Source organism: Spermophilus citellus (assembly GCF_964194105.1).
Source record: "Spermophilus citellus genome assembly, chromosome: 11".
NCBI classification, from domain to species: domain Eukaryota; kingdom Metazoa; phylum Chordata; class Mammalia; order Rodentia; family Sciuridae; genus Spermophilus; species Spermophilus citellus.
In genome coordinates, this window is record NC_138192.1 from 118,244,639 (window position 1) to 118,255,984 (window position 11,346).

General features: G+C 49.0%; 1 protein-coding gene across 1 annotated transcript; it reads right to left on the reverse strand.

Moving 5' to 3' along the window:
- Positions 1-7,812: 7,812 nt before the first annotated feature.
- Positions 7,813-11,346, reverse strand: FEV (FEV transcription factor, ETS family member; the record flags this gene model as incomplete). The annotated part of the gene is made up of 3 exons (XM_081262049.1): positions 7,813-8,399; positions 10,508-10,582; positions 11,295-11,346. The coding sequence occupies 3 exons, from the start codon at positions 11,344-11,346 to the stop codon at positions 7,813-7,815; spliced, it is 714 nt and encodes a 237-aa protein (XP_081118175.1).

The following is an 11,346-nucleotide window of genomic DNA, read 5'->3' on the forward strand; positions in this document are numbered from 1 at the left end:
GGGCAAATCTATTCCTTCACTGCAGGACCTTGGGACTTTTTTCCCTCATCTGTCATCTAGGAATAAAGGTATCCTTCAGTATCCAAGTGGGGGTTGGTTCTAGGACCCTGCTTGGGATAACAAAATCTGCAGATACTCAAATCCTTTATATGAGATGATGTAGCATTCACATATAGACTACATACATCCTCCCATATACTTCATTTTTATTTTTATTATTTTTTTGTGGGACTAGGGATTGAAGCCAGGTGTTCTACTACCAAGCTACATCTCTAGTCCTTTGTATTTAATTTTATTTTTTGGTACTGTAGATTGACCCCAGGGGTGCTTAACCACTATGCAACATCTCCAGCCCTTTTTATTTTTTATTTTGAGACAGGGTCTTGCTAAGATGCTTAGAGCCTCACTAAATTGCTCAGGCTGGCTTTGAACTTGCAATCCTCCTGCCTCAGTCTCCAAAGCTGTAGGGATTACTGACATGCACCACTGTGCCCAGCTTTTCATTTTATTTTTGAGGCAGGGTCTCACTTAGTTGCTGTGGCTCTCACCTAGTTGCTGAGAGTCTCAGTTGCTGACACTAGCCTCAAACTTTCGATTGTCCTGCCTCAGCCTCCCAAGTTGCTGAGATTACAGGCGTACATCACCACACCCAGCCTCCCATATATTTTAAATCATCTCTAGATTACTTCTAATACCCAACACAATGTAAATACTATGTAAATAGATGCTGTACTACATTAATTAGGGAATGACAACAAGAAAAAAGTCTGTATATGTTCAATACAGACCTTTTTTTTTTTTCAAGATTTTTTTTTTTAGTACTGAAATTGAACCCGTGCTAGGCAAGTGCTCTGTCACTGAGGTACATGGATGGCCTCAAACCTGCAACCCTCCTGCTCAGCTTCCCAGGTAGTCGGGATTACAAGCATGTACCACTGCATCTAGCTTTCTTTTTTTTTCCAAAATATTTTTGATCCATGGTTGGTTGATTCCATGGTTGTGGGGCCCATAGATATGAAGTGCCACTATTATAACACTCCCACTATTAAAGAGGCTGTCATAACTATTAGGTGAAATCGTGTTATGGATAAGCTTTGTAAACTGTAGAGCATAAATACGAGTAGTTCTGGGTCTGATCCTTAGGTGCATGGTCACAGATGTGACCATCGCACAGATGTTTGCAAAGGACGGACCCAAGAACCATGTGTCAAAGCAGAAAACCAAGGGGAAAGGGTAGGGGCACTGAAGAATGATCACAGAGAAGGAAGATGAATCCTAGAGGCTACCATCAGAGCCTGGGACCCTTCCCCTCTTTTCCAATTCATCTCGCTACCCAGCAGGCCCCAGATCTCTCTCTTTGCTGCAGGATAAAAAAGGACAGCATTGCCTAGGAACCTCCCTGACAACTCTTGCTGTGTTGCTAAGCAACTTGGCCTCCTCTTCCAGAAAGAAGAACCCAATGCTCCAGGCTTGGACTTCCAGCCTCTTTTAGCTACTTCTTCTTCTTTCAGTCTCTAAGAAGGAAGGAAATTCAAGGCAGGATGTTCTTTGACTCAAAAGGAAGAATTAGGATGCAGAATTGGAGAATTAGACTGACAGAGAAATTGTATGAGCCTGCAGGGAAGGTCCTTGCTTCTAGGCTCATCCATGTGAGGGGCAATGACAGTCATGGAGCAGCCCTCTGTGCTAGAATCTTTAGGTACATCCTCTGTCCTCAAAATAAACCGAGGAGAAGGGTCTAATCAGCATTTCTATTTTATAATGAGATCACTGAAGCTCAGGGAGAGTAACTAGCCTTCTCAGCCTCACAGGGAATAAGCTGAGATGGTATTTAAAGCCACATCCATCTGAGATCCTTACTCCACCGAGTTGTTAAAGATAAGCAGGGTCACAATGGACCACAAGAACCATTAAAATGCATTTCTCACTTTGTTATTTGTCTGGAACTCATTGTGAGTGCTGGAATTGGGAGTCTGTGCTGGGGTTGAGCTGGGTTTGGGCATTTTGACTTGCAACTTCCTGCGCCTCTCAGAATCCACATATTCTTCCAGGAATATGATGGTGATCAGGGGAAAAGGGGTGGGGGAGGGACTAAAAGCTGGGCCACCGGGGTTTGAACTGCATCTCTGCCACTAGGCAGTTCTGTGATCCTAAACAAGTTATTTAACATTTGTGCATCAATTTTCCTCATCTACAGAATGGGAACAATACTAGGACCAATTCCAGAGGGTTGTAAAGGCTAAGTGAACGTAAAGCTCTTTGAATAATTCTTGGCATACAAATGTTCAGTGAGTATTTATCCTTCTTATTGTTACTCCTAGGCAGCGTTAGCATATAAAGTTCTTTCATATCCATGGTGGTTAAGAGAACTCACTGCCTTTGGAATCGGGCTGGGCTCAGATCCTGCACTGCCTTTTCTCACTGTGTAACTTTAGAAAAACCTTATCTCCTCTGAGCTGCAGTTTTTTCCTATGTAAAATGGGGGAAATAGCAATATAGCAATGTCTACTTCAGAAGATTGCTGTAAGATTGAGTGCAATTTGGGTATTAATCATGGTGATGTTAGTTGCTGTTACAGGAAAACCTCTTTCCTCAGTTAATAGTCCATACATTAACCATGGAAAGTTATTAGATAATGATTAATAATTAAATAATTAGAAATTTTATTTTTATTTTTTTAAAATATTTATTTATGTATTTATTTAGTTTTCGGCGGACACAACATCTTTGTTTGTATGTGGTGCTGAGGATCAAACCCGGGCCGCACGCATGCCAGGCGAGCGCGCTACCACTTGAGACACATCCCCAGCCCCAAATAATTAGAAATTTTAGATAAAATGACGATAGACTTAGAGAAAACTAAGTCTTGAAATAGTGTAGACATATTCTCAAGGTCACAGAGCCAGTATCTAGTTGAGAACTTATAATTCTAGATTCAGAATATTCCCCCTTCCCTCTTTTTTTTTTTTTTTTTTTTGGTGGTGGTGGGTGGGGATTGAACCCAGGGGGGCTTAACCACTAAGCCACACACCCCAAGCAGTTTTTTGAAAATTTGAGATAGGGTCTTGCTAAGTTGCTGAGCCTGGTTTTGAACTTGTGGTCCTCCTCCCTCTGCCTCCCAAGTTGCTGGGATTATAGATGTGCACCACTGTGCCCAGCAGTACGATCTGCTCTTACTCCCCAAAGAAACAGAAGAGTCTGAGTCCAGGAGGCCAGTCCATGTGCTGGTGGTTGTGATTCCATACCCAGTCAAGAGGCTGGTTCTTGGTGAAACTCACCCTGTGGGCCCAGGATAGTCTGGACTGACACGGAAAAGTGAGTATGGCCACTGAAGGTCCTCCCCTGAGCATGCAAATTGGGACTAGAAGGGGAGGAAGCAGGAGCTTGCTTTGCTTCATTTCTATTTATTTGTCTAAGAATAGAAAACACTGATGGATGTACCAAGGTACTTACATAATCAATCTTTATAGCAACCCTATGAGGTAGGTTCTATTATTATCATATCCATTTTACAAATGAGGTCATTGAGGCACAGAGAAGTAAAGGTCACATAGCTTGTGATAGAGCCAGCACTCAAAACCTGGGAAATGCGGCCCTTGCTGTTAACTGCCTTGCTATGCTGCCTTCATATATATGTATATGTGTGTGTGTGTGTGTGTGTATATATATATAATATATATATATATAATATATATATATAATATATATATATATATATATTTTTTATATATATATATATATAATTTTAGTTGCAGTTGGACACAATACCTTTATTTTATTTATTTATTTTTAAGTGGTGCTGAGGATCAAACTCAGTACCTCACACGTGCTAGGCAAATGCTCTACTGCTGATCCACAACCCCAGCCCTGCTATGCTGCCTTTTGATCATAAGAATAGTATGCTAAAAAAGAAGGAAATAGCAAACAGGGTCCAGCAGGAAAGAATTCCCAGAAATAGAAAGAGTTGCAGTTGATGGGATGTTGAGCCACTTTCCTCTGGTTTTGAGACACACTGCTGAGGTTGGACATGCCACCCAAGTCAAGATATAGTCAGACCCTCACCTCCACTCCTGAGCACAGTGGTCTACTCCAAGCTTGTAGAATGCAGGTAGGAAACTAAGGCTGGCAGGAGGCAATGGGATAACTCCTGACAAGGAACAAACACATGGAGACACTTGTGAGACAAGCTGTCAATCAGTCCTTCTTAGCCAGTTGTCTTCTGTTATGACTGGACAATTAGACAGTGCACACCTGCAATGGGGAAGTAGCAGTTCATGGTTACATGAAAAGCTCTCCAACAAGAGAGGATCTGGTGGAGTGGGAAGCACCTGAGCTCTGGGGTCCACTGCTGGGTCAGCCACTGAACTTCAAGCCTGTTTCTTCATCTGAAAATTAAGGTAATACCCCCACCTGGTAAGGTTGCAGCCAGATCAAAGGAGACACCACCTGTAAAACATCAGCATAGGGCAGAACCTGGCACAAAGTCAGGTTCAATGAATGGGAAGGTATGCTCTGATTGTCAGCAGGCCTTCTTGACATGAATTATAAATACTTTAAGGAGCAAGATAACATAGGTTTTGATGCATTTTAAAGTCATATCAATGGGAAGATGGCCAGGAGCACAAAGGCTCTGATAAAAAGACATCACAGCTGCCCAAGTGGATGTGTGCCTATTAGCTAATATATTAGAAAGTACTCTGCTAGCCTAGGTGGCATGGTTTCTCCATGACCTTGCAGTTCTCAGAGAGCATGAACACAGATGCCCTCTTCCTCACTTTGCCTGTTAGCAGGCCTTACTATCTTATGTGCAAGTGATGGCAGGCAGGGGATGGAGCACTTGTTACTGGAGGAGCATGGTTCTGCCTGATCCTGCATGGAAGTAATCCTAAAACCAAAGTGATCAAGGGTTACTCAGGACTATGGAGAAGTGGGGAAATGTCTGGCAGGGGAAGCAGATGGCACATGTCCTAGAACAAGCCTTGAGACTGTGGCCAAGTCATTTAACATCATGGGCCTTGGTTTAATTAACCTCCAAGTGGATAGAGTTGTACTGCTCAGTCTTCCTCCCTAAACTTGGAGGGGAACAATAAAACAATGGATTTAAAAACATTCTGAAAAATATGTAGTGCATATCTATGGTTGGGGGCAGGGAAGTGAGCCATATTTTCAACAGTGACCTGAATGAGGTGATAGACAAAAGACTGAGAACTTCAGGGTACGCAAAAGGGGCTGGACCTTGGTGGGGACAGGAAGCAATGGTGGAATCAATACTTTGAAGGGCCAAGGACCAAGGAGTTCTCAGTGATGACAGGCCTGGATTATAAGAAGCTGCATGTGGTAAGAGAATGTCTTCTTTAAGGCTTGGGTCAAGACCACAGACTTAGGGCTCAGACACCATCAGAGGAGCAGGGGAGCTTCCAGAGCCAAGGCAGCCTGGGGAGAAGGATAGCCATCTTTAGGATGTTGAAGCCAAATTTGACCTAATAGATCACCTTGAACAGATAATTTCCAACCCTTGAAAAACAGTTTTGTTTGTTTTATTTTTGTTTGGAACAGAGGTGGCTTCTGAGATTTTATAGAGTAGAGTTTGCAAATCTCTGGTCCAGCTTCATTATTTTAATGAGATGAGAATGGAACCACAGAAAAGAGATATGATCTTCTGAAGGTCACATAACAAGGTAGTCGCCAAGCTGCAACTGGAACGTAGGTTTTCTGGTTTTCTGTCCTATACCCTACCCCCTGGGGCCTATAGGACATAATAGTGGGGATCCTGCTTAAACCAGAATGTGAGATGAGGAAAGCAGAATGTCATTGCATTTAAAAAGGCATAGAGAAGAGGAAGGAGATATGGCAGTTATCAATAGCGGCCTCTGTGTAAGGAGATTGTGGGCAATTTCCCCCATGCTTCATTACATTCTTCATCCAACCAATATTTAACAGATCTTACATAAATATTTTTCAAAATTTCTACATTAACTATGTGTTATGTGGAAAACCATAAAGATGAAGTGAAAAATAAAATGAACATGGATAAAGGCTCTCTCCCTAGGTGGACATGGGTGATTGATTGTCTCTCTGGGAAGGGGCACTCAGGCCCAACCCACAATTCTAATTGTCCAGCCTTTCATCTGCATTTCCTTTTCCACATGGAAATCTCAACTGCCTTGTGGAGGCTCCACAAGGCATTCTCCCACCTACCAGGAGCCTTCATTCCCAGAAGAGACATGACCCTGGGAAAGAAATACCAGGACCCTGAAGGGAGAACCAGGTGATCTCCTTAGGGTGCAGCTTTAAAGCCTGGCATCACTTCAGGAGCCTTCTTCAGGGTTGCTTTCCTCCAAGGGAAGGCATTTAAGGCCACTTCCAGTCAATAAGTTTTGGAAAAGCTGAGAAGAGAGCATAAGGACGGCAGGCCATTGGGCACAGTATTCAGAAGAGCCTCCTAGCTAGAATGATCCACTCGACCTGCTTCCCGGACTTCCCAAGGTAGGATCTGTGATGAAGGGTCAGGATTCTTCTTTTCACCCTCTTCTCTAAAGTCTGAAGGAAGTCTGGGGCCAACCTGGTCCTCTTGTTCTCAGCCTGGACAAGCACCAGAGGTTCCACCACGTGGCGCCCAAAGCTTTCACAAGTTTAGGTGTAGTGCTGGCCCACCCTACCCTCCTCTGACCAGCAGAGGGCGCGCACCACCCGCGAGAAGGAGAGGTACCCAGCAAGCTCTGGCAGCTAGCGCAGGAGCTGGTGATAGTGAGAGCTCTTCTAAACAAAACAAAACAAAACAAAAAACCGAGGAGGCGGATCCAGAGAAAAGATAGCCACAGCTATTGGGGGCAGCGAGTGGTCTGTAAGGGAGAATGAAAGAAGGTCTGGGGAGAGATGGATAAGATGGGATGGTGGGAGAGGGAGGCAGGGAAAGTTATGAATGTGGGAAGGGGATGGGATGGAGGGGCTGGTGGAAGGTTGAGATAGGATGGAGATAAGACAAGGTAGGATGGAGGCTAGGCGAGATGGGGGAATGTGGAATGTGTGGAAGTTGGGGTGGGATGGGGTGAGTGAAAAGCAGGGTGAGAGGTGGAGGGTGCAGAAAGGGCCCACCACCCGGCAGCTCCTCGCTCCCAGTCAGCAGCACCCAGGCTGCTGAGCTCTTCATTGGAGGCCTTTCTGCTCTGGCCTGGGCTGAACCTCTCCCTTCTTTCCCCCTGATTGAAGGGTCCTGGTGGAGCAAAGAACAGAGAAAGGAGGCAGCAGGGAGCTTGGGAGCTTTAATGGAGGCTGGAAGGAAATAGAAACACACTGGGCCCCCTTCAGCCAGATGTGGGCTCAGAATGAACGGGAACCACAAGTCTTGGGGATAGTGGACTTTACCAACCTTTTTGCCCGGGTTGGGGAAGAAGGAATGTAAAAGGCCTCCAGGTGCTGGGATGAGGCAGCTCCGTGGGGAAGAGAAAAACAGAAGATTTGGAACTTAAAAGGGGGGTGGTGATGAAGGGGGCTTCTAGGAACCAGAGGTGCTGGTAGAGGAGAGAAAAAGACAAGGGGCTCAAGCTTTTTAGGATCTAGAGACCTAGAAGAGAAAAATTAAAAGGAGGGTCACAGTCGGGGACAAGGGGTGAGGAGGGGCAAATCTATCATTTAAGGAGGACGAGGAGGCTTCGGAATCCTTCCCCCAGCCCGGAGCTGGTGCTGCAGGTGGAGTAAAATCTGGTTCAAGGAGCGTCGGGGAAAGCTCCGGGCTCCCTCTTCGGGCTGTGGACAGGTCTGGGCAAGGCTCTGGGCGAGTGGGAGAGGCTGCGCAGCACCCCGCCGCCCCGTCTAGTGGTAATGGCCTCCCAAATGCGAGGCTGCGGCCACCGCGCCGAAGGGCCCCGGTGGAGGTTGTAAGCCGGGACTGGGGTAGAGCGCGGCGGTGGCTGCGGCGGTGGCAGCCGGGTTCGGGCCGGGCCAGTAGGAGAATCCGGCGGGCGCGACGCCGGCCGAGGCGGCCATGAGGTTGAGTTTGGAGAGGCCGGGGAAGGGCAGCGGGGCGAGGCCTGCGGGCAGCTTGTAGAGCGCGCCGTCCTGGGCGGCGGCGGCGGCCGCGGCGGCGGCGGCGGCGGCGTGAGCGTGAGCGGGTGGCGGCTGGCAGGCCTGCGCCAGGCCCTGGAAGTCGAAGCGGTAAGCGTAGCGCTTGCCGTGCACCTTGCTCATGATGTTCTTGTCGTAGTAGTAGCGCAGGGCGCGGCTCAGCTTGTCGTAGTTCATGTTAGGCTTGCTCTTCCGCTCGCCCCAGCGCCGCGCCACCTCGTCGGGGTCTGTGAGCTTGAACTCGCCGTGGCCGCCCTCCCACGCGATGCAGCCGGCGTTCGCGCGGTCGGCCAGCAGCTCCAGCAGAAACTGCCACAGCTGAATCTGCCCGCTGCCTGTGGAGAAGGGGACGGTCAGCCCCGGGGTAGAGGGGAAGGCTGGAATTAGGGAAAAGATGGGGGGAAGCCAGTCCAACTGGGGGGGGGACCCAGAGTCGGGGAGAAAGGTCGTGTCCAGCGGTGCTGTCGCGTGCTGCCAGAGCGACTGGTCAGGGAAGGGCCGATGGTCTCCAGCGGCTGTAGCGCTTTTGCCACAATGGAAACACAGCTTTTACTCAGGAGGTGTAGCCCCCTAGGCGGGTGGTTTGGGAGAGGAAAGAGAGGGGAAGACCCTTCTCCTCCTTTGGGGGGCAAGGGTGAACCAAGGCCCTTAGCCTTATAAGGCGAGCAAGGGCCAGATATCATTTCCTCCTCAGCTGGTCAGGGCAGAGCCTACACAACCACACCGGGCAGCCCTGCTGGGTGGACTGCAGCATCTCAGTTGTGCTACGTCCAGAGATTCAGAGGGAAGGGCCAACAGGATGACCCCAGCCACTACTGTTCACGGCCCAACCATACACCAGTGCCCACCACCCAAAGGCATACGATCAGACCCGGCCTGAGGTGTTGTGGTGGGCTTCCTTGAGACACCGTGTCAGGCAGTAATGAGGACATAAATCTTGTATACTTGAGAGGAGGGGCAGACTCTAAGGCTGCCTATCCCAGCCCCCTTTAGGTAAGCAAAGCTCTGTGCTGGCAGTGCTCACCCTTGGGTCTCCTTTTTCGTATCAGGCGGGACTCCCTGTGTGGGAAGGTGCCATAATCCCCTAGGGCCTCAGGGATAGCTCTGGGGAGGGGAGATAGGACAGAAAAGCTGTTGTACTAGGCCCCAGAGTCCTCCCATTCTTGGTCAAGTTGTCTCCAGATTTCCGGGTCTAGGAAGTGGCCAGAAGGTTTTCCCTGAAATTCTCCAGAATTTCCTTCTCTGTCTTGGGGCCTCAAACTTGAAAAATCTTGTTACAAATCCTGCTCCCAATAAAGATATTGTGTCCAACTACAATTCAAAATAAATAAATTTTAAAAAAAGGGTGGGCTGGGGTTGTGGCTCAGCGGTAGAGCACTCCCCTTGCATGTGGGAGACCCTGGGTTTGATCCTCAGCACCACATAAAAATAAATAAGTGAAATAAAGATATTGTGTCCAACTACAATTCAAAATAAATAAATAAAAAATCCTGCTCCCTTTTAGAATAAAACGGATTTTCCTCAAATTTGTTTGATTATTGCCTCAAATCCAGCCTGGTGAACCTCTCCTCCTTTTCAACCACTTGCTTTGATCCCCGGGGCTTCCTTCACCTGCAGCTTCAACCCCAGTCCCTCCATGTCAATCCAGCAAGGAGATACCTGGCTCTGGGTGTGGCATTGAGTTTGGGGATCGGAAGCAATGGAAGGTTTGGGTTAAAATGTGCACCTGGCACCAATTGCTGAGCAACACCAGAGATTTGGAAACTAGTCCCTGTTGGGCAGTAATGTCCCCTTCCTTGGGGGAAAAAGAGGCTGCCAACCTCCATTCTGTAGGTGCTGTAACTTGGTGAGATCTAGAATGCTGATGGGTGGGTGGGGCAGGGGAGAGAAGTTGCTTGGAGGACCAGCCTCAACTAGGTATTTTAGTGGTGGGGCAGCGCCAACAGGCAAAAATGGGAGTCAACCACAATTGCACCCCCAGACTTGACCTGCAGAGATGCCGGTAAAGCAGGAAGCACCAGCAGGGTTTTGGATACCAGCAGCCCAGCCTGGAGGTGAAGTAATTCTCTGGGTCACCTTGCCAGGCTGTGCTCCAGGCTTGCCCTCCTGCTGCTGATAGCAGCCCTCAGGCCCTCAGGCCGGGTCCCCAAACCTGGAAAACTATATGCAACAGAAAAAGATCTGAGCGGCCAGGATACTTTCCACTTGCCATGGCTTACAAACAGTCCTAGGATTTAGAAAATGAAAAAGCCAAAGGCCAAAGGAATGTCTCCCCAAAGGCTTCCTTACATTCAGTCCAGGACTCCAAACTTTACAGAACCCAAAATCCACATCGCTCCCACCCTGTCCGGTGGCAGTAGCAGCCGTTCTCTTGGGGTCCATGCCGAGCCCCCATTCACTGCCCAGTATTCACTCCAACTGCCCAGTGCACTGGCCAGCTCACCTTTTTGCACCGCAGGGCTCAAAGGCCCCCAGCTCGGGCTCTTCCCTTCCTTGAAGAGACCGTCTCCGACGGGATCTGCGATAGCAGAAGAAAAGAGTCAGGCGGACCCAGGCGGAAGTTGTGGACTTGACCGAAAGGGCCCGGGGCCAAGTCTCCAGGGTCTCTAGTGTTCTGGGGGCCCGGGCCACCCAGCTCCTCCTCCGGGAGCCCGGCCCCGGCGCGTGCCGCGCAGAGCCCCTCCGTAGCGCCCAAGTCAGGAAACGCGTCCAGGAAAAAGGAAATCCGTTTTCCGAAGGGGCCGGCTGGAGCCTTATAAAGCCGAGCGGGGATTGCGCCAACTGAGCTTGGGCGAGCGGAGCCCCTCGAAGAGAAGAGGAGGGCGCTTGAGGGCCTCGCGGGTGCGAACGTTTGGAGGACCAAGGTGAGGAGCCTTGAGGGCACAGGGGCGACTCCCTGCGTCCTCGCATGGCTAGAGCACAGAGTCCTCCACCACATGGAAGACCTCTGCTACCCCACCAGGCTTTTCTGGGCCCCTGAACCCCGGTCTCATCCTCCTAGGCTCTCAATCGGCTCACTTCGAATCCTCTAGACCCACACCGAAACCGCAGAGTTCTCTATCTTTAAGGTTCCTTGCATGTCCTAAATTGCAATCGGTCCCCCACCCTGCAATCCGAGTGTCCAGATCGCATCCTTTTCGTCTGGACCCCACAATCCCCTTCCCCAAGCCCTAGCCTAGACTTCCCGCCCAGGGTCCTGGTGCCTCCAGCCTTCGGCTGGTCCCTGGTACCTGGCAGGTACATGTTGATCAGCAGGGGCTGGGAGGCGCCGCTCTGTCTCAT